Here is a 24,360-nt window from a genome sequence, read left to right on the forward strand (position 1 = left end):
GGTGAACATAGCAAAACATGTAAAGTTGATAAACTCAATCCTCGACAAAAAGGAATTCTACGTGATGGTAAAAGTCCATTGTCTCATTTGTGGTTGTCTTTTGTGACACTTCGCAAGAGATTTGTGTCACTTATTTGTTGTCTCTTTTCTAATGTTTTCCAGGTGAACATACACAAAGCAATAAAATTCCAATAGTACTTAATATATTTTAAATGCGTCAAAATAAGAGACATTTACAACCATATTGTGCTGAATCATCCTAAGGAAAAACCTACGTAAAAGTGCGTTCTGTTTATCTTGACTTTTTTTTATGTGTAGTTTTTGTGTTCAAAAGTGAAAACTGATGATGACATTTAGGATCGCTAACACTTCAGTTCATAAAAGGCAAAGGTCTTTTCTGAAAATATTGTTCCTTATCACTCTGAACCCTTATCTCTTAAAGAAGTAATTACCCATTGTAATCCACGGCATGAAAGCAAGGTTAGTGCGTATCTAGATATCCAAATTTTAAAAATAACCCAAAATACCTTCGTTCTCACAAAGGTTATTGTACAAGAGACAACAAATCTAAACTCTTCGCACGATTCTGCAATACTTATAGCTATTAGATTGTATCCCGTCCTTAGAGAAGGTCTTATAATTCATCTCCCAGGATTATTCGCTCTTGTCTGATATTTATTCTTGCGTCTGGAGTACTATGTTGTCTCTTTGGAAAGAGCCTCCCTGGGTGGTCCTCTTGCTATTCGTTGTTTCAGTTCTATCTATAGAAAAAAATAGCAACAATCTTTGTTGAATCTTGCCATGATTGTTGAAAACTGGCCAATAATACGTATTTATTTTCATTACCTGCAAACAGTTCTAATGTTTATATCGCTACTAAACATTAATGAAATAAAACCGCTAGTAGTTAAAGCACCGCAAACTGATTTCGAACATAACAGTTTTAATTGATTACAAAATGTTATGATAATTTATTATTCCTTTGACGCCCTGCTAGATTGAACACTCGTCTTTATTAATGTTTAATGTATCATATGCATATCACGTCATATAGACACTCAAACAGACAAAGATTTCCTTATGATCTCTCTCTCTCTCTCTCTCTCTCTCTCTCTCTCTCTCTCTCTCTCTCTCTCAGAATATGTTGTATATGGATAGTTGTAAATATGTTATATGCATTAGATTTGCGTCCGTGTGTTTGCTATATATGTTCTTGTATCCAATGTATGTTTATACATAATTTTAGATATAGGAGGGTGTATATGCAAATGGGTAATGTGAGATTTTGTAGATTTATTCATTTCAAGAATCGTAGGTTGAATTTCATCTAACTACCGCAGTCTTTCATTCTTCTATACTTTTACATACATACATGTGTGTATACGTATATTTAAAGTTTATATATATACATATGTGTGTGTTGCCGTGCAAGAGTCTGAAGTATGAGAGGAGTACAGAGAAGATAAACAACTGGGAATACCATTCTTTATATCCTGGGAAAGTTGACACCTGTCAGTTTTCCCTTATCTCCTGATAGCTGTGTGAGGTCGCGTGCTGCACTCACACGCAATCTCTAACCTTTCCTCACCAGGAGTTCAATCCGAGTCACGGGCGCAGCGATGTCGGGTCGTTTCCAGAAAGATTCACGGTGCCTCTGTTTCCCAAGCAGTGACTTATTGACTGAGATGTTAGTCGTCAGCTACGGCGCTTGAAGCCATGGCGTAAAAGGGCGCGTGGCTAGCAGTCTCGTCCCTTCTTACTAATAGACAAACGGGAGACTAAAACATTCCAGAGAGAGCCACTGCTTCTAAGAACAAAATGCGTTTAAACCGGACAATCTGGTGCAGTGGCAGATTTAAGGGTTTTTTTTTTTTTTTTGGGGGGGGGGACACCTGGTCACGTGCCGCCCGCCACCCCCGATCACCCTCCCTCCCCCCTCCCCCCCCCCCACCAACACAGATATGAATAATAGAACATTGTTTTCTTCCAATAAATGATTGTTAGTATAAAAAATTTTCTTGGTTAATGTTTACTTCAACAACAACAACTACTACTATTGTGTTTATATATATGTGCATACATACTATATAAACATAGATATACATGTTCTGTATGTATATAAATATATATATATATATATATATATATATATATATATATATAGACAGATAGATATATAGATAGATAGATAAATAGATAGATAGATAGATAGATAGATAGGTATGATAATCCTCAGTGCCCTCCCAATGAAAGATTTCTAGATCCGCCACTGATCTGGTGTATTCTGGACGCACTCTTGTTGATCAAGGAACTTCTTAGTTACTGCAACATCTTGTTGAAGGATAACAATACAGATCGTTAGAGCTTTCAAAAAATTGAACATGTTACCCGTACAGACTTTTCGGATGCCTCTTGCACGTTTAATATTTGGCTATTGCCCACATTCATGTTACCTTAAACCTGTCAAGTTCGGTTGAGTGTAAAAAGTTCTCTCTCGAACTAGCAGAGCAACTAAAACGATTAACTTTATGGAATTGATTAAATTCTGAATTTCGTCTCATACATTTCTTCATGTTTTCCAGAGGTGCTTCCTCTTCTCTCTGCTGAGCAAAGCACTCGAGTTCCAAGGAGAAAGGTGAACCATTAATCATGGTCTTCCTTTTTGGATTCAACCTTTCTTGGGGTTACAGGTAACTGCATACTAAGAATATGACTTCGTTTGAGGTAAATACTGAATGCACTGTTTTTATTTTTTACCTATTGCCGCTGAGGCAGTGAAGAAAACCTAGTGAACTTATCTGGCCCAGGGCAAGAGAAAGGGGAAGAAACGATCCACACTTAGACAATAGATATTCAGTTGTTGAATTCCGTTGGAGGTGAAACGAATGAAATAAAATCGGCTTTATAATTTCGCTCATCTATAAAACAGGGAAGGAGGACGATAGCGTAATAAGAGCATATTGCATCCTTTTGAGGAATATACTTTATATCACATGCACAGTACAGTATACTAGATGTTACAATGCCTTCCTGTCTAAACATCAGTTTTGACAGGTGATGTGCTTGGACTAGTGATCCACAGAGCGTCATTAGACCGTCGGGTAGCAAGACCAAGAAGCGACACCGCAGTTGTTGTCTTTGTTCCTGATGACTCTGATGTAACCCTCTTCGCCCCACGCTGTACCCCATGAATTCTTCAGAATCCAATAGTCAGTGCCCGCTTGGGACCCGTAGCCAACCGAAGTCAAAGCGTGGTTTAGCAATGGGGGATCCTGGCATAGTGGCTCGTAGTAGATACCTGAAGGAACATTCAAAGTTGAGGTTCAGCTGTTGGCGCCAATTTTGGGTTCATGATAAAATAGCTCTATTTCTCTTTTGTATTTGTTTAAGTGGCCTTCCTGCTATCTAGGGATAAGGGCATTCCTCTAAACAGTTACAAATATGAGCATTCGATGAAATAGGATAGTTAGGCTTCGTTTAAAGCTATGCATGACTTTGCTGACTCAAGTAGTAAATCAAGTTTGTTGTAACCGAAGTGGAAAAGGTCAAGGCTCTTCCAGCCTCTTTCCAAAAGAAAAGACCATAAGGACTAACAACGTTTAGAGCAACCCTTCCATTATATATATATATCTATATATATATATATATATATATATAATATATATATAATTATATTATATATATATATTATATTTATATATATTATATTATATATTATTAAATTTATATAAATTTATATATATATATAGATTAGAATAAAAGATTAGATAGATAAATATATATATTATATATTATATATATATATATATATATATTATAATGATATATTATATATCGGCTACAATGTCTTTAATATCTAATTCTGCTCTACCTCGGAATTTAATATAATTTTCATATATCTTAACCGAGGGGGAACTTTTTTTCTCGAATAATAGGCTTGCCCGGACCAAAGAGCGAATCATGATCCTTTCAAATCCAGACGTCCGTGAAGCTTTACCCTACTACACCCACCGCGAGAGGCTAAAAGGTTCATGTCGTCTGTACCCTCATATACCTTTCGCACGCAGGTAATTAGTTGTTTTGGCAGACAACATCAACCACCTCGACTCCGGTAGTGTTTGTAGTGCTTTGACAGGCACGTAAGCCAATCTATAGTCATCATCACATTTCCGTGATTCATATACATATATCGAGTACAATGTCCTTTAATATCTAATTCGCTCTATCTCGGAAATTATATATCATATTATATTAATATATAAATATTATATATTATATATATATATATATATATATATATTAATAAATACATACATAGCATACATATAATGTTACAAAACTCAGTCTCTGTGCTCATGTACATGTCTGGGAACCTCATCAATGCCTGAGTAGAGTCATACGAATATTTAACAAGGATGGATTTGAAGAGAGAAAACGCGTCCATACCCGAACTGTAGAGCTGGAAGGAGAGGTGCGAAGCGTCTATCAAGACGCTGACAGGCCCAGCGTCATGGACGGCCAGGGCCTGGGCCACTTCGTCTCCCTCGGGAATGTCTACGTACCCGGTAACGTTGGCCACGACGCCGTCAGGATTAAACATACATTCGTTGCTCTGAAAACAATTCGTGGAATAATATGCAACGAAGAAAGAAGCGATAACGATACCAATTTACTTCTGTTTATGACCAAAGTTTTATTATATTTTTATTTTTGTCTGGTCGTGTTTTTCTCGATTTCAGTTCATCTTTAAAAACAAAAAGAAAAAAGACAGTAGGAATCCCGTACACAGGAAAGGATGGACAAACCGTGAAAGTCTTTAATCAATATAAAACTATAACTTAATAGTCTGGTTTTCAGGAGGGACTCATTACTAGGCGTTGGTGTACAGCACTATTCAAGCCAAATTTGGTTTATATATAACTCCAAAGAGAACACAAAATGCAAAATAAAATGTATACAACAGTGAACACTCAAACACGCTATTTTCTACTTCTTGTACTCTTCACAAATGTTATCACTAGACATATATATATAAATATATATATATATATATATATATATATATATATATATATATATATATATATGTGTGTGTGTGTGTGTGTGTGTGTGTGTGTGTGTGTGTGTGTGTGTGCATTAAGCTACAAATGTCCTTTAATAATACAATTCGACCTCTTAATTAATATATGTCCATATATGTTAATCGAAGGGGAAGTTTTTAGTTGATAATAAAGAAATTATTATCAACTAAAAAATTCCCCTTCGGTTAACATAAATGAAAACATACGTATTCATTCCCAGGTAGAGAGCGAATTGGATATTAAAGGACAGTTGTAGCTTAATGCATATATATGAATCATGGTGATGTGATAAAAATTCATATATATATATATATATATATATATATATATATATATATATATATATATGTGTGTGTGTGTGTGTGTGTGTGTGTGTGTGTATGTATGTATATATATATATATATATATATATATATATATATATGTGTGTGTGTGTGTGTGTGTGTGTGTGTGTGTGTGTGTGTATAATTGAATCACGAAAGTTTGGAACGTGATAAATCCATAAATAAAGGTATAAGCCACGAAGGAAAAATAAACAACGGAATTTCTACAAGATCTTTCGACGTTCAACGCCCGTCCTTTACTCAGCTGAGTAAAGGACGTTGAACGTCGATAGATTTTGCAGAAACTCCGTTGTTTATTTTTCCTTCGTGGCTTATACCTCTATATATATATATATATAATATAATATATATTATATATATATATATATATATATATATATATGTGTGTGTGTGTGTGTGTGTGGTGTGTGTGTGTGTGTGTGTGTGTGTATGGGAAGGCTAAGGTCACCGTGAGGATGTGCGAGCGTGAGTGTACAGAGAAAGAGAATGAAAAACGGAGTTACCTTCTTTCCATAAGACTCGTCACTGTCAATGCCTCCTGCTTCTTTGATGTACTCATAAGCTCGTTCCACGGTGCCCTCAAGGGGGGGCACACAGTCATTCAGCTGTTGTTCCGACATATCGATTAGGTCGCCAGTTTTCAAGAACCAAATACCTTCCAGAGGAGCCACCTGGAATTTAAACTGACCATGAGATCACTGCTGTCTGACGAACCGAATAAGTACCTTCAAGAGGGTTACTTGTAATTAGCCCAGTAGGGGGTAGTGCCGTTAGTTTACCTCATGCGGGGCATGCAACCTCTTTCTCTCCTTTTACTGTACCTCCTTTCATATACCCTTTATCTTACTTTCCACTCTTTCCTAACACTTGATTCATTGTGTAACTGCTTTGAGGTTTTCCTCCTGGTACACCTTACAAACCGTTTACTGTCAATTTCCATTTCAGCGCTGAATGACCTCATAGGTCCCAGTGCTTGGCCTTTGGCCTAAATTCTATATTCAACTTAACTCATCTCAACTTGTGATTAGGGTGATCACGTAACCTGGTATGGAAGATGAGCATTAGATCATTTGTTCATTTTTTCTGACAGCCAAATACCATCTAAAGGGGCCACCTCTATTAGAAGACGAGCATTAAATCAATAGTTTTTAGCCTCGCAATACCTGACCGTTGGGTCACTAGCTCTCCGGAGCAAAGTTCTTTCAAAAATAGCACCGTATGACCCGTGCTGAACACATGACATGAACTGGTTTGCAAATGCACAATTTGAGCTGTTACCAGTTCCTGTTTGTTATTGCTTAAATTCTACTTCCATTTTTGGCACATAAGGGCAGTTTGTTCGGTGGGACTGCGATATATAACTTTATAGCCTCTCAGGTTTGTCATATTAATAATAATAATAATAATAATAATAATAATAATAATAATAATAATAATAATAATAATAATAATAATAATAATAATAATAAACAGACCATATTACTAAACTTGCCTTATGGCAACTGAAGCCTTTTACCTAATAAAATGAGTTTGTTGCTTTATTTTCGTTTTACTGTAGACTTTTGTTACCGACGGAAGCTAAAGATCTGATGAAAGCCATTAGAAAACATTAGACTGCCAAAAAGAGACAAAAAAAAAAAAAAAAACCAGTGAAGCAATACAGGGAAATAGATGCCCAAAGTCCCATGTCTACGAGATTTTCAGATGATCACTTGAGATATGAACAAATGTGTAGACATCTGTGTAATAAATGAAAGCCTTTTAAAATCATTTACTATGTAGAGAACTCGGGCCGGAATATATCAGAGGCACACTTACAGCAGAATAACACCAACTCTGGCCTATCATTCCTTGATCCTTGACGGGCGTCACCGCGCCTTCAGATCGCCAATCGACACTGTCAGACCTTTCTATGTCAGGATAATGAGCGAAGGTTTTCTTCGCTGCCTTCCTTACTTGGACGGGCCTGGTCATGTGCGCGACGAACTCTTCCGACGTCTGATGAGTAGAAAGAAGAAACTCAAGAATATTCAGCGATCATTTTGGTCAAATTGATTTGGCGAATGCACTGCTATTGCACAACAATGCATTCAGGTTAAGCGGCGTCAGCCTTTTCAAAGTAACTTAAAATGCCATACAATAAGCTAGCAACAGAATAATAACATAGCCAAGTCTGGTCTTACCACCGCATAGCCATCTCTCCTTCTTAACCTGACCTAACTTTTGTAGCTTAACAACTACTTAAGAACCTAGCCTACTTACCGTAATTACCTTAACCGAAGACTCCAATAACAAACCCCTCAGACACTTAAAAAGTAGTTGCCACTGATTAAGCCAAACACATGAATTAAGAGCAAACACGTGAACCTGATTTTTCCAGCTTGTGCGATATTGCATATTTGAAGCTAATTTTGCGCCCCGTATGAAATACATATTGAACAATATTTGACAGCGAAATTTTTATTTCAATTTTGCACCCACGTAGAATAGCTATCGAATACTGTAAGCAATGTTGAACAGCGAAGTTCTCAGAGGAGCAAGAAAACTGGTTCACGAGACAACCTTCAGTCTCTTACCATATCTCCGAATTTGTTCATCTCGAGGTCAAAGGTCACGAGTCCCTCTCTGAAGCGCTGGTTGTGTTCCTCCACATATATCAGATTCTGCTCGAAAATCTGTTTCCTGTATGAGTCCTCTCCGGCGCTGGTGTAGGATTTGCCATGGGTCACCTGTCAGATATCTATCGTAATATGTGGCCTGTACATCATTCAGTGACACAAAAGAATGCAAATATGTTCACACGATATCTCAAGGCATTACACATGAATTGTTCAGGTTGTAATGGAAACCAAGTAAAGTAATGTAACGTTCACGCTAAGATCATTCTGCTTGATTGCTTAATGGGTGCTACGCTACAGTCAGAAGCAACGAGTCGCATTATAATGATATATCCATAATATTACATAAAAGAGTCTGGAATGGTTAATAGGGCTAAACATAGCGCACAGCAAACATGGGCACGCAGCATCCTGGGTCCATCTGCACAAAGCCAGACGCTCTCTCACATCGTTTGAAAATAGACAGCAGAGCCCAGAAAGTCGAGAAATGACAGCTACCATGTTTATTAGTCCTTTTATAGTTGATCCAAAGGACCCAGAAATGGCTGAACTTTAGACATCTCGGGCCGCATTTACTGTAGATTCAATGTTCAGTAAATGGTACTAGGTTAGTTTTGAGGAAGGTGACCGATATTGCCGTCAGCGTAATGAATGTGGTCACAATAGCGCCAGTGGATAAACTGCTTTGTAAATGGTCTTTGCACCTTCTGTCTTCCCGGCAGTACAAGAGACAATGGTGGGTCTGCTCCATAAAATCCAGAAATCACTGCTACGTGAGCTCTGGTAACCCCTGAGAGGTCCTGGCCATGAGACTAGCAACTTCATCCTGAATGTCAGTAATTAGGAACTTGCAGCAAGCCATAGGAGTCTGGCTTTAACCGCAACTTATTATTATTAAGTAACGGAAATCCATATGAATAACTGTACACATCCCATGATTAAAAAAAAATTATTTTGAGATCACAGTTTCTCTGTATTTTCTGATATAGAGTTCGACGCGGAAATAGAATATGAGGAAATAAATGAAACGTGACCTACATTCACTGAGGATCCCCACATACTGAATATCCAAATATGCGCTTTATGTAGGTGAGGCGAGCTATTAATTAAGGGAAAAAAAGTAGTGTCGTTCATTTCTCGAATTATTCCAGGCAGTCGTTTTGTAATTGAAGAGGGAAGGATCACAAACGAAACAGGAATTGAGAATTTCTCCTCTCTCTCTCTCTCTCTCTCTCTCTCTCTCTCTCTCTCTCACACACACACACACACACACACACAAATACACAGGAAGATTTTTACCTTGAAATTTTCCCACACGTCAGCTGCCGAAGCCAAAGCGAGATAAAAGGAAAGATGTAGGATAAACATCTGAAAAAAACAATACGAGATGAATGTGTTGACAATTTTATGCAAGGTCACTCAAATGAAGAGAATATTTTATGGGTAGAAATAATAATATCTATAATACCATCACACATGAGTATACTATGTACATACTCTCTCTCTCTCTCTCTCTCTCTCTCTCTCTCTCTATATATATATATATATATATATATATATATATAAATATATATATAGAGATAGAGAGAGAGAGAGAGAGATGAGAGAGACGAGAGAGAGAGAGAGAGAGAGAGTAGGTGCACGTGACTCCATTGCATAAGCGAATACCCCAGGAAAATGATAGGCAGGAGATCTGTCTGTCATTTCCTGTGGTATTCGATTATATATATATATATATATATTTATATAATATATATATATATATATATATATATATATATACCATTCTTATTATAGAACAGGCCGATGACAAGAACGGTCCGAAAACAGAGAGAAGTTTGCTTGGTGGTTGAACGGGACTACAAGATGGCCGCTCAGCCTTGCCTCTGTTATTTTGTCTCGCCTAATTTAAGCGACCAGAACACCTGACGTCATTCCCGCGATAACGAGATGGAAGAAAACAAATATCTGTATTTTCCTGTAGTTTTTCTGCGTTGCTTTTTTATCTGCCAATTATTTATTTGATTTTTTTTCCCGATAAGTTATCTGTTTTCACCCCATATGGCCAATCCATTATATTTGTCCTTGGTAAGGACCTTTGTTTCAGGTTATGTGTTCACATATTGCTTCATAATAATTACTTTAATTTTAAGACCAGCGTCGATACTGATTTTGATAGTTGTTATAATGAATTATGTATATTATTTATATGGTACGCGTATCATCCACTCATCTGGTAGTCATCAAATCGTTGAAGGGTAAAGTACGTACTGCCGATCTCGAGAAGGTCCACGTGACAGGCTGAGCAAAGTCATTGGGGATTTTCAGCTCCCCGCACGTCTTGCTTACTTTGCCAGACTGTATTCGTAGACACTTTTATTTCTCACATTTTTTTTTCTTTTAAGCGGTATTAAATGAGCTTTTCTCCGTTTACAGGAATTTCACTGATGCAGTGAGAGCTCGCCTTAAAATGCGGTTCGCCAGCCTTGCCCATTATTCAGTCATATATCTTGTTTTGAATTAAAATTCCTTTTCTGTACTCAATCTGTAGGCTAATAAAAGATACGCATCATACATGTTCTCAAAATAAACTCGTCGGAGAAGTATAAATCGAATGGAGAAAATGCCCGTCTTAGTGATTAGTAACTATATGGATTCCCGATAATATTTTGAGTAATGACACTTCCTGTCGACATCAACTAAGTAAGAAAAGGAATTATTAGCAAAAAGAGCAGAACATGCAGACTGCAGGTGATTTTCAGTGTTGCGTATCGCATGCATGTTGTCGAGCCACTGACTTCCTATATAACTTCCTGCTTAAAATTACGGACTCAGAAGCAATGATGTTTATTTCATGTAAAGTTTCCCATGTCATCATTTTTGTAGAAGCCTGAATGCTGCGGAAAATCCCTAGAAATATTTTCCACTAGCTTTGAGTCGTCTGCTCTGCGCCAGGAAGCATCTGAATCGCTAAAGAAGCTTATGGGTCTATTCCCTGCGTTAAAGGCGCCAGACTTGAAGAGGGATTTGGCAATTGTGGTCGACGCTAGTGGTCGAGAAGGTGGCGCCATGTTCCTGTGCTACAGTTCCACGAAGAGTTGGTGTTGGTTGACTGAAAGATATACTCAGTATTCAGAAATGGGAACCAAATATGTTCAGTGTTAAAGAACGACTTTTAATATTCGAAAGAAAAATCTAGTACTTCACTTCTTAGTAGTTAGAAAGTGGCTCAGCTTCTAGGCTTACAGAGTTCCTCGTTGGACAAGCGGTTTTCGCGCTCGGCTACCAATCCGGAGGTCCGAAGTTCGGCTCGGCCAACCCGGAACCAGAGAAATTTATTTCTGGTGATAGAAATTAATTTCTCGATATAATGTGGTTCGAATCCCACAATAAGCTGTAGGTCCCGTTGCTAGGTAACCAATTGGTTCTTAACCACGTAAAAATATCTAATCCTTCGGGCCAGCCCTAGGAGAGCTGTTAATCAGCTCAGTGGTCTGGTTAAAGTAAGCTATACTTAACTTTTTTAGGCTTACACGTGAAGCTTAGCGTTTAAACATCTGACACTCAGGTAAATATTTTATACTTGTTTGTAAGGAAGCCTGAAAACGACTTTGCCTTTGCAAGGAGAGTATTAGAATGTAAAGTGGCCACGCGAATGGAAAGAAATTTGACCAGAAATAATTTATATATACTACATTCAGGTATGTACCTAGCGGGGCGGGTCGGCCCCTCAAAATCTCTGGAAGTCCATATTTTCTAAGACTATCCTTTTCACTGAACTGTACTTACAAAATAATAGATAATTATTGTTTTTTATTAGGTCAAAGTATATAACATAACAACAAATAAAGTAATATGTATGTCATTCTTAATATAATAAATGAATCAATCAATAAAACTTAAAGAAATATTCTTCAATTTCAGTGTAAACTTTCAACATTATAAGTATAATTCTGTTAAATAAAGTCATTACTTTGAATAACGTCTAATCGGGTAGAAGGGCACAGACCGCATAGGTACCCAATTTTTCTTCTTAATATAACTAAGATAGCATTTTCAAGTATTTCATCTTGTATATACCTATATATGCAAAGACATTTCTAAAAGTAAAGGTCCAGTTTTGGAGAAAATGACCCCCGCCCCCCACCCCGCCCATGAAAAAAAACTCTGGGTACGGGCCTGACATTCATGTTTCTTTCTGATTACAGCATTCATGGCCCTTGGTGGCACCAAACGAGATTAACGGTGATGACGAGAAACCCAGTCAGGCTCAGCATGAGTGACTTTGATGAAAAGGAGGAATTTGAAGGAAAAAAAGGGATCAGAAAATGAATGACGAAAATAATTACCTATATATGGGAGACATGGAATAACTTGAAATAATCCGAGCGCGGATTACTGGTGACGAATTGGTAAATTTGGTAATGTCTTCTCTTGAACTAAAGAGCAGCCTTTTGTATTCCAGATACTGGTAGAGAAGTGGATACGGAATGAAGAAGGAATGACAACATCAAAAAAAGGTTTCTCATGCACATTAATTACCAAAGAAGAATAATATCCGAGAAAGGTAAAAAAGAAAAGGAGAAACGTATTAAACAAAGAATAAGGAAGCATAGACTGATAACATCATCTTACAGCATTTGATTCAGAAATTACTTAACTTCATTTCGGACTGGATATACAAGGTTGGGGTCTCCACTTTTACCGGTGGAAAGTAAAGCACAGATTGGAAGGGATCAAAGACCAATAAAAGAAACTTTAACCCTCCAACTAACTGGAGCGCCTACGCATTTGAAAGGGATCTGGCAGCTGCGGGGTTTCAGGTGCCTAGATGCCTTCTCTAAATAATATGAATGACTAAACCATTTTAACACGTTGCAATTAATCCTAAGCAGTACACGAAGTAGAAACTGAATCTTAACCCTGTACTAATTTTGGCAAACATCAGAAACGATTAAGAAAGAGGTTCCTATTCAGGACTACGTTCTGAGTCATCAGCATTAATCAGAGCTCACATTCCATTATAGAAATGTATTCTGATTTTCTATTTCTGAAGACATATCGAGTCAATAGCACTGCAAATAAAAGCTGTACACGTTACAGACTTCAGAGTAGTTTTATCCATGAAAGTACCACAAACAGTCTTCACAAAACCCGGGGCTGATCGGTAAACATTCCTTCCATTGACTTCAGTCAAAGTGACATAAAGAAGTCCCTTGTTAAGATGACAGAGAACTTCTGGCAATTAACGTGATTTTTAATGCTTGTGAGACGAGACAGCTGGTCAACAAAGGAACGTCCTCGTCGAGGTTTGTCGAAGCAATTTGTTGTATTTCATTTTCCCTTCTAATTAATTAAGCAATACATTTTATTGTTTTCAATGTCCGGTTCTAAATAATGAAATTATAAAATCCTCATTATTTGAGTATTTTCTTTATGATGATGTATATACTGGATATGGTAATATACTCGCCGTCTGGAATTTCTAATATTTCGTCTCCGCAACTTGTAGAGAGAGAAGGAGAAGGAGCCGGAAATTAATGGTCGTCCAATATTTATCGTCAATACATTCACGTCAACGGAGCAATAGAATCGTGTTCATATATCAGAGATTTTTCTTTGTTCTCAGTAATCAAGTTGTATTATTAAAATCAGAAGTTTATTATCCGAGAAGTGTATATATATATATATATATATATATATCTATATATATAATATATCCATATATATATATAATAATTAAATATATAATTAAAGGTGATGCCACGGAGGGAAATGAAAAGACGAGAATTGCCAAGATCTTTCGGTCTACACGACCCTTTACTTGCGGCACAACTGATTAGAACAGAGCAAAAACATAGTACAATTAGGCTTATTATCCAAACCGACATTACAGGATTAGCATAAGGTCCAATTCACCCTAAAGAAACAACAAAACGCCCGTGGGCAAGATTAGAAATTTTAAAGCCGCCACCCACACGTGGTCAACAGATGATTTAGTCAGAAAACAATGCATTTTGAAAAACAAGCAGGCATATACGTCTTAGTAAAATCCCGAAAATTAGATTAATGATTTAGGCACGGTGCCTTGTCAAGGCAATTTTATTCGAAAAGCAATGCATTTTGTATTAGTAACATGAAATTCACAAAAAATGTTCCAACAATGAGTGAGAAGCGAAAATAGGATATAAATATAGCGAGCATGAGAGAGAGAGAGAGAGAGAGAGAGAAATAGCGAGAGATACGTAATAACTTTAAACATGTGGGACTAATTAATTAGTTGTTAATTCATTTATTTTAAGGTCCTTCATAAACATTTTACAAATATATGGGTCCAAATGGTACAATCCCAGACAAAGATTTAGGTTGTTTTTATTAGTGATTTGTATAATTGCTGATTCCAGTAAATTTCTTGAAACATAATTATTAGACCTAACAATTACAGAGCTCTCGCCCCAATTTAAACAATGAGATTTTTCGCTCACATGGATAAATAGTGCATTTGAAGTATGGGCCATTCTAACTGAATACATATGTTGCTTAATACGTACACATAAATTTTTACTTGACTGACCAACGTAAAAAGATGGGCAATCCTTACAAGGAATTTTGTAAATCATGTTATTTGTTACGGGACTATTCTTAATTAGCATAATTTAATAGTATTGTTATAAGAGAACACAACATTAACGTTAAACTATTTAAATATTGATTTTATGGTTTCAAATCCACGAAAGTAAGGCAAGCTAAGTACATTTTTAGGGGTTTCTTTTTCATTACTAACAACACTATAAAACTTTTTGTGAGCTTTTTGATAACATAAATCAATTATATGAGGTGGGTACCAGAGATCATTTCCAATCTTTTTTGATGTTTTCTATTTCTTGGTCAAGATACTGTGGACTCGTAATCCGCAAAGCACATAAGAACATGGAAGAAAAATTGAAATTTTAATATTAAGATGGTGGCCAGAATAAAAATGTACATGTTAAATTATTTGTGGGTTTCCTATAAATACTGATTTTACATTGGAAAGTTCTCTATGTATTAATAAATCTAGGTAAGGGATGATATTGTTATTTTCAATTTCAACAGCGAATTTTATGGATTGCACTAAATTATTCAATTTAGATAATAAATCATTTACATCCATACCAACAGGTAAGACTACTAAGATGTCATCTACATATCTGAACATTTTAAGGGGACAAATGTGATATTTGGGAGGTGTTGTCTTTCAAAACATACCATATATAAGTTTGAAAGGAGAAGTGATAAGTGGTTACCCATGGCCATACCAAATATTTGTTGGTAATATTCTCCATTAAAAATAAATCTGCAATCACAAATACATAACTTAATCAATGAAATTTTGTACAGAGTAAATAGGGACTTTTGTAAACAAGGAACAAACATTAAAACTGACAAAGATATCACTAGCGTTTAATACAATGTTATTTAATTTTTCCACAAGATCATTAGAATTCCGGATGTTTGAATTAGATACAGTTCCAAGTAGCGGGGATAACAATTCAGTAATATATTTAGAGAGTTTATAAGCAATTGATCCTACAGTACTGATAATTGGCCGCATAGGTTTGTTTTCCTTATGAGTTTTAACTAGGCCATATGAATAAGGTAATGAGGGACACTTTACAGTTAATTTACACAACAGTTCTTTTTTATCTTTAAGAATTTGTTTCATAGTGATATTAAAGTATTTTAATACTTGGTCCAACGGGTTTTTTGTGAGTTTTTTGTAAGTTGTTTCATCTTCTAATAAAGTATGCATGCGTCCTATGTAGTCAATTTTGTCCAGAACTACTAGTTCCTCGTTGGACGAGTTGTTTTCCCGCTCGGCTGCCAATCCGGTGGTCCGGAGTTCGATTCTCGGCTCGGCCAACCCGGAACCAGAGGAATTTATTTCTGGTGATAGAAATTCATTTCTCGATACAATGTGGTTCTAATCTCACAATAAGCTGTAGGTCCCGTTGCTAGGTAACCAATTGATTCCTAGTCACGTAAAAATATCTAATCCTTCGGGCCAGCCCTAGGAGAGCTGTTCATCAGCTCAGTGGTCTGGTAAAACTATAAGATATACTTTACTTGTCCAGAACTACTAAACTATTGGATTTATCGGCCTTGGTAATGTGCAAGTTAGTATCATTCTTCAATTCTTTTAAACTTTTTCTGTAGCGAGCGGGGAAATTATTTTCATGATAGGCATACGTAGCACTATATGTCATGCCTTTAATTTCTAAATTATTTTGTGGTAGGTCACAGTATTTTTCAAACTTATATAGAGATGTCGCTATTGATAAAGCTGAAGGTTTGTCACAAAAGAAGATATACAAACGAAAGCCTAATGCACTCACTACATTTTCACTTATTTGGTTTCTTGATAAATTCACTACACAATCACTTCTAGCATTATTGGTCCAATCACTGTCGTCGATAAGGTTGTTTAATTTTCTATCCAGTTTTCTAATCAATGTGTCTGTGGTTCTACGAAGTTTTCCATATATTTCTTGCCTTAATGAATAGTTAAAACTACGTCGGGCTTTTTCCAGCTCTTTAATTTCTCCTTTTCCTCCAATTTCGCGGCAGCAATGTAACGTTTTATCATTGAAGAAAAATTCATTAAAAGGATGTTGGTCGTATCTTTTTATGCGGCGTGGTAGCAAAGATTTAGGTAACACTTGTTCCGCTAGGCATCTTTTCAAGAATTTCAAGTGAATTCTGGTAGAGTTCGCCGCCAGTAAGGACTTGGAGAAAGAGGTGACGAAGCAGCTCAGCAGCGGGAACAGGAAAGTGAAAGTCAACCTTTTATATATTTCGTGATCAAGTTATTCATCTATATATATATATATATATATATATATATATATATATATATGTATATATTTACATGTATATATATTCATGCACACACAGATATGTATCTGTCTAAATATATATATATATATATATATATATATATATATATATATATATATATATATAATATATATATATCGTTATATATATATATATATATATATATACAATATAATAAATATATATTTATATAATATTATAATATAATATATATATGTATAAATATATATATATATATATATATATTAAATGTATATATATAGATATAAGATACCATATAACTTACTCTTGATATATAATTACCGTATGAATTATTATATATCATATACACTATATAATATATAACGTTTTAAAAAAATATATATTATATATATATATATACATAATATATGTTTATATGTGTGTGCGTGTCACACCACTGACTTTGAACGTGAAGTCTACTAACATAACAGCGACTCTATAATAATATCAAGAACCATTGCAATTAATTCCATAAGTATCATAGATGCTTGAACTTCGCTGATATAATGCAAATGCTCTTCTAAGGGAACTAGACACAATTTGTCTCGGCAGTTTTGGTCCCATAACCCTTTTGGGGATTTTGCCTGTTTGCGGAAATCTCCTGACTTGGAATATGAGTTGTGTATCGTGCATAACCAATACTCAAACTTCTATTTGTATGTGATTTTGTAAACAGAACAACCTTCAAATTCAAATTCAAATTCAAAAAATTTATCGACATAAAAAGGCGTCAAAAGGAGCTGTTAGTCTTGCTTCACAGCCCACTCAAAAATACCATGAAGTTACAACTACTTTTAACAAATGAAAACACTTTCTACATAAATAAGTGAATTTACACAAACCTTATAAGACTACTTCACAAGATCAAAATTACACAATACTTAATCATAGCTATCTTTTTCATACAACAGACATTCTAGTAAAGTCCTCAATTTCAGTAGAAACAAACTAAACCTTGTCTAACAACATACCGTACTACTCTCTACAGGTACCATCAAACTACTCAATTACTTGCCTGCTTAATCTAGTTAGTAAAATGTTTCTCAGGCTACAGATGCCGAGAGACAGCGTTTCGATGTCTTTATCTCTTCCACTTATCCTAAATATACAGATGGGGCTCACCACTCTGTAAAGCATTCACCCATACTGTGTTTTAATCGATATAATGATAATGGCTCCCGTCTTTTTGGCTTGCAGGAACTTCAAAGACTGCTGCCCGGCTTCTCTCAAGTCATAGTCGGGTGGTCGCCTCATGAGGAGCAGACAAATAAATATCCATTCGTTCGTAGACAGCTCACTGTCGATGACTATATCCCACCACTTTTCTCATGAGAAGCTGCGAGAGATGAGGAACGACAGTGATGCACAATTATGAATGGCTATCAGGTTGACGTGAAGAGAAGTCAGAATTAAAAAGTAAGAGCAGATGCCAACCGAAGCATTCGTAAAGCTACTCTTAGACAACCAAGGGTGAATGGCTTTGCGTCATTGAGTAGCCTCGTTCATAATGAAATGAATAAAGCTACATTATTTATTAGCGACTGAATCTTATCACATTTTTATGAAGATAAATTTCATATTAAATCTGCTTAAAATTATACACGCACGCACACACATACATAATTATATTAATATAAACAAACATTAACCTACAAATGTTTGATATCCAATTCGAATAGAGCGTCCGCGAAACGTCGTTAGTACTCGCTGTTCGGCAGTTCGAGGTTACCAGATGAAGAACTATTATTTAAACGATATTCGTAGCTTAATGTTTGCGCATATAAATTGTCACGGTAAAGTGATTGAATCTTCATATATATATGTATACCCGATTATTGTGCCTTTAAGACATATATACGCATGCGTGTATAATGGAAAATGGTTGTTCTTTCGAAGTACTATATTACAATTTTTACCCTATCGTGAGAATGCCGCTTGTCAAAAGTCTGGAGGTCAAAATGTAGTCTATTATTTCAGTATTTGTATATTATCTATATATATATATATATATATATATATATATATATAATATATATATATGTGTGTGTGTGTGTGTCGTGTGTGTGTGTGTGTGTGTGTGTGTGTGTGTATGTATGTGCTGTACCTCGAGTAAGAAGAAAAATAAGAATATCCCTGACAGCTAATTACCTCGGGACCCACACTCGCAAAATTGGTCATTTGTCTAAGAATATAGTTTATTGCATAAATGGGCTCTCTCTCTCTCTCTCTCTCTCTCTCTCTCTCTCTCTCACGTACAAAAGGTTACCTTAGGGAGTGTTTTGCGAAATAATGAATATAGTAAAATTGGCCGTTAGCATAAATGTAGCAAACTACAACATTAAAAGTTATTGAATACTTACTGGCCAATATTTCTGAGACAGGTGACAATCAGAGATTTTGTGAAAAATAGTAGATTCAGTTTAAATGATTTAGTGCATTGTTTCTTTTATAATAAAATCCTCTATAGTTTCAGAAACTTAGAAACTAAAGGCATACGAAAAACAAGCTCTCGGTAACATTTGCTCAAAAATTTACTAAATCAAGTCTTTCTTGTTTCTTGACGGTGGAGGGATGTTACATAAAGATAAAGATGGCTTGTAGCTTGTATTTTATCACGTAGAGGCAGGTGAACTGCTGTCTATAGGCCCAATGGAGAGATTTTCTCACGGCCATACCGTATAAAAACGAACCGAAATCTCCTGTGTCGTACCACTACGGCAAGGTGAGTCACCAGCAGCAGTTTCTACTGTAGCTGATCCTAAAACTCTGTGAACATTTGGACGTCATGGAAAACCTTCTCTAGTGAATAACAGAAATGAACATTAAATCTCAGTCATATTTTAATAATCATTACTCAACATTAAGTTCTTACTCCGATGTCTAAATTTCTTTCGAAAATGTCTGCTTAAGGTCTATATTAATACTGAAAAACTAGTCAGCAACATCACTGATTCCAGCCTTGTTTAAAATCTTGGCAACTTTATTTATCACTGACTAGATAGATAAAGCGGTCAAACCCGAATTCGAATTTATTCATTTTCCTTTTTTGCTCCAGATGAAGTTCGTCCTTTTCCTCTGTGGCTTTGCCCTGGCTGCCGCCAGCCAGCAATGGGAAGACTTCAAGGTGAGCAAGATTCTCGATCACAATGATACATACAGACTCTTACTTATGTCTCAAAACTCTAACAAAAGCACACAGACAGTTACACACCCAGATCCATACATATACATGTATATACACAATTATTTTGTTTCTGTGTGATGATGAATATTTCATAAGGTATCTTGTATACATGAAAAGCCATTTATCGTAATGACAACAAAACCATTATTAATTACCCAAGCAAAATATTTCTCCCAACAGTTGACCCATGCAAAGGTCTACACCAACGCCAAGGAGGACCTCTACAGGAAGGCCGTTTTCGAGAGCAACCTTCAGTTCGTCGAGGAACACAATGAACGCTTCCGAAAGGGCGAAGTCACCTTCGACGTCGCTATGAACAAGTTCGGCGACATGGTAAGACGACTATCATGGATAAAATTGGGGTACTTTTCAGTGCCATTGAATATGACTACATCGATGATGATAGCAACGTTGCCATGTAGGATATAATTATACTCTACAAACGCTCTCCTTTGATATCAGACCACAGAGGAATTCGTAGCCCAGATGACTGGACTGGATCAAGTGGATTACACAGAGGGAATGGAACTCGCCAATCTCCCAGAGAAGGAAAGAGCTGACTCCATCGACTGGAGAGATCTTGGTGCTGTCAGCGAAGTCAAGGACCAGGGAGCCTGTGGGTCCTGCTGGTCCTTCTCCACTGTGAGTATTATATTTTAGTGGTCTCTTGTCTTTTGTGCTGTACAAGGTGCGCTAATCAGGAATATTCCAATCATCAGCTGATGAAATGCGAGCCAAATACCAGCTCTTAACATGAATGTCTATAACTGACAAGTAATACATATAACTGAAGATTCCACCATTTCAGAATACATTTACGTAACAATATAAAGTATTTCATACAGTTGCATCAAGTATTGTTGAGATGATACCCACTGTCCCCTTATTATGCATGGCATATTGTTTCAAAGCATCGTTTAGATAAACCAGCAAAAACTTACAGAGACTGCTGACTTAATCCATAATACGATTGTGGTGAAACTGGTGAAACACCCAGAGCGTGAAAAGTTCTCTAAATTTCAGTCCTGCGACAAAAATGTGGAGTACTCTTTGGAGAGGCTACCTTTAGCCCCTCTTCGATATCCTGCTTATTTCAGTGCTATCCCCAGAAACAGTGGATCACTTCAGAAGGGGTAGTAACTTCACACGTGACTACAGAGCCAAGACCTTACACGCAACTTATCCTCTGCTCATCCAGTTCTAATATGATAGTCTTAGTAAAACCGCATTAGAGGACAGTATTAGTGAATTCATTCATTCTTAAAATTTCTCAGAGACTAAGAGTAATTTCAGATCTCTACAAGAAATGCCCTCAGAAACAAGAATTCATAAAGGGAATTTTAGCAAAAGACTGCCTAGAGAAGGGGTCCAAGCATTAAGAGTCTGAAGCTACATTTACAATGAACTTACTAGTCAGTAACCTAGGCTAAACACAATACAAGTAAACTTTCAAGGCAACTATGTCGGGAATGGACGTTGGGAAGACTTCATAAAGCTTGCCTGTTCCCTTTGCTGCATAATGTAATTCTATGAAAGGAAATTAGAAATGGTTTTCTTGCATGAAAGTTTAGAGCTACCTACAAGAGATGCCAAAGCTACAGAAGAGATGCCTAACTGGAATTCTATCCTTGGCTGTAAATTAACTGATGTATTAAAAGGAAAGGTTTTGAGAATTCCACACCAACACAGGAATGAGGAAGGTCTAGAAGAATGGCGATGTGTAGGCTGAACACCCTCAAAACTAAATGGAGGAGTATGGCAACACAGAATTTCATTTCATGATTTCACCTTTCATGAAATTACATAACAGACTACGGTATCACATTATCAGTGAGCTCCATATGATTTATGGGAATTGCAATATTACTGAAAGACTTTATCATCCCCAGACAGGAACAGTGGAAGGGGCCAATTTCATCAAAACTGGAAAGCTGGTCAGTTTGTCCGAACAGCAGCTCGTCGATTGCTCCACAGAGAACAACGGATGCAACGGAGGCGTCGTCCAGTGGGCCATTGATTACATCAAGTCTGCCGGTGGTGTCACTAGTGAAGACAATTACCCCTACGAGGCCGTTGTAAGTGTTCAGAGATTTACTTACATGCTATCACTCGCGTAGTTGCATTATATGTAAAAATATTGTGCGTGCAGTATCGTCGTTTTTCTATTTGTGTGTTTTCTGGTAATCTTTATAGTAATATAAACGTTACAATGGTTTTATATGAAATTCATGTGGGTATTTCCTGTGTCAATGTGAGTGTTGGTTGGTGTTAATAATAATTATTGACGACAAATATAAAACATTGTTTTGTTTTAGTATGAAACACCAAATAAATCCAATATCTACTTCTATTAGGAAAAGAGGTGCCGCTTCGATCCCTCAAGTGTTGTGGCTACAGTCACAGGATACAGAAGTATTCCTTATGGTGATGAGAGAACTCAGGCCTCTGCTCTCCATGACCAGGGTCCCGTGAGTGTCTGTGTTGATGCTGGACATTTATCCTTCCAGCTTTACAGATCAGGTGGGTTTCTTTCGTTTTTTCTCACTGTACAATAAAACTACAAGGCAGGCAATGCTAATTTGTCTCAAGTGGTATGTGCCACCAAATGCCATTAGCAAAATTGTTATAACATAACATTAATAACATTATTCCTCTCTTGAAAAGCTTAGCCTTTTTTGGTGTACAATTCTTGAAATTTCAAGTAACTGATCTTTCATGTAAATGATATTTATTTTGGGCCAATGATTTCTTTGTGTTAGGTGTCTACTATGAACCCAACTGCAAACCACGCTCTATCAACCATGCTGTTTTGGCTGTTGGTTATGGAACGGAGTCTGGCAGCGATTACTGGATCATCAAGAACTCCTGGGGCAGTGGATGGGGCATGGGTGGGTACATGAAGCTCACAAGAAACCAGAACAACCACTGTGGTGTGGCCACTCAGTCTTGCTACGCCCTTGCCTAACGTGTTTGCTCTCTGCCTTACTCTTCTGGATATTATGCGAACGACTGACTTCTTATCGGAAATAAATAACTGCTAAGCATCTATTTATTCTTTCTCTGACCTTCTATGACTATTGTAAGGACATGTGTAGTTTATCAATTCGTGTATTAAAGCTAGGACTGCAACAGAGATCTCTGGAAAATTTAGTCCGTTTGAAAAATTCAATAACATACTAAGTTGTAGTACTCATAGATTTTTGTAGCTTCCTTTTTAAAAAGTATCAAGACCATTTATAGAACATTTCCTGCCTGTCTCTCCTTCTTTGGCAAGCCTAAGACATGAGATCATATTATGTTCTTCCTGATTACCTAATAATCTATAAACCAGGCAGGAAGGAATTTTTGCATTCACCCATTTGTAAATATGAGCAAAACTGCTGTCTGGAATTAATTGATGAACTCCTAGTCACTACATTCATAACTAACAATTTGAAGAATATTTGCGTGGTGGTTGGCTCTTAGATTAGTTATAAACAACTAATTTTGATTTTAGAAAGAATAATGTGGTTGACGTACAAACGCTCTTATCTATAGAATTGCATTGTATGAGGGAGGCTTTAGTTGCTAAAAAAAAAAAACTGTCCAAATAGCTGGCTGCGAGTTCATGAGCCTAAGATTAGCAACGAAACACAAAGCTCTCAAGGACAAAGGGTCATTTCTGTAAGGATCCAAAATTTATGCCTGTTGCAGTTTAAGTTCTCGACTTGTTAATAAAGATGAATAAAAAATTGTTAGGCAATGCACTCATTAGATATAGATGCTACAAGTTGACTCGCGCTAGAGCTTCGGAGCAGAGCGGACGTGTCTTGAGCTGCTCCTGCTTTCTGGTGTTTTTGGCCTTGCCTTTGGCTAGACTAAAGAAGATGAATGGAAGAGACAACTTAAATGCTTTTGCCCCTTTGGGCAAACTTAAAAGAAAGGATTCGATTGGATTACATTTTTCTGTGCACCCGACGTATGACCTTGCCTGTGAAGTAATTTTTATGCATCTAGTTGTGAAAGAAGATCTTTCGGGTCTTCAGCTAATGCTCAACAATAGGGTGATTGTAAAATTCGCTGATTATACGCGGTTTGAAATGGTAGTGAAGGAATATGAGGACAAATCTATTGATACTGGTGAAGGTAAGACTGTAAGAGTTATTAACTTGAGTAGTGATTACACATGTCTCCTGTAACTTCGGTGCACTGTGTACGACACAACAGATTTTCCCACAGAAGAGCAAAGGGACTGT

At 36.5% G+C, this 24,360-nt stretch overlaps 2 protein-coding genes across 2 annotated transcripts in view; one reads left to right on the forward strand and one right to left on the reverse strand.

The window, feature by feature from the left end:
• Window positions 1–23,162, forward strand: part of LOC135226787 (digestive cysteine proteinase 2-like) — a 23,503-nt gene extending 341 nt beyond the window's left edge. Inside the window, exons 1-7 of the mRNA XM_064266484.1 lie at window positions 1–480; window positions 19,997–20,065; window positions 20,306–20,458; window positions 20,588–20,767; window positions 22,015–22,200; window positions 22,480–22,645; window positions 22,885–23,162. The exon at window positions 1–480 is cut by the window's left edge and continues 341 nt beyond it. Coding sequence (XP_064122554.1) covers window positions 19,997–20,065; window positions 20,306–20,458; window positions 20,588–20,767; window positions 22,015–22,200; window positions 22,480–22,645; window positions 22,885–23,090 — 960 coding nt within the window. The 5' untranslated portion in view covers window positions 1–480 and the 3' untranslated portion in view covers window positions 23,091–23,162. The remainder of the gene's footprint in view (window positions 481–19,996; window positions 20,066–20,305; window positions 20,459–20,587; window positions 20,768–22,014; window positions 22,201–22,479; window positions 22,646–22,884) is intronic.
• Window positions 2,966–9,982, reverse strand: LOC135227014 (digestive cysteine proteinase 2-like). The gene is made up of 7 exons (XM_064266778.1): window positions 9,827–9,982; window positions 9,343–9,411; window positions 8,002–8,154; window positions 7,244–7,423; window positions 5,929–6,096; window positions 4,447–4,612; window positions 2,966–3,298 (listed from the first exon to the last, which is right to left on the reverse strand). The coding sequence occupies exons 1-7, from the start codon at window positions 9,827–9,829 to the stop codon at window positions 3,090–3,092; spliced, it is 948 nt and encodes a 315-aa protein (XP_064122848.1). The 5' UTR covers window positions 9,830–9,982; the 3' UTR covers window positions 2,966–3,089.
• Window positions 23,163–24,360: the final 1,198 nt, after the last annotated feature.

This window comes from Macrobrachium nipponense, chromosome 15 (genome assembly GCF_015104395.2).
Source record: "Macrobrachium nipponense isolate FS-2020 chromosome 15, ASM1510439v2, whole genome shotgun sequence".
NCBI lineage: Eukaryota > Metazoa > Arthropoda > Malacostraca > Decapoda > Palaemonidae > Macrobrachium > Macrobrachium nipponense.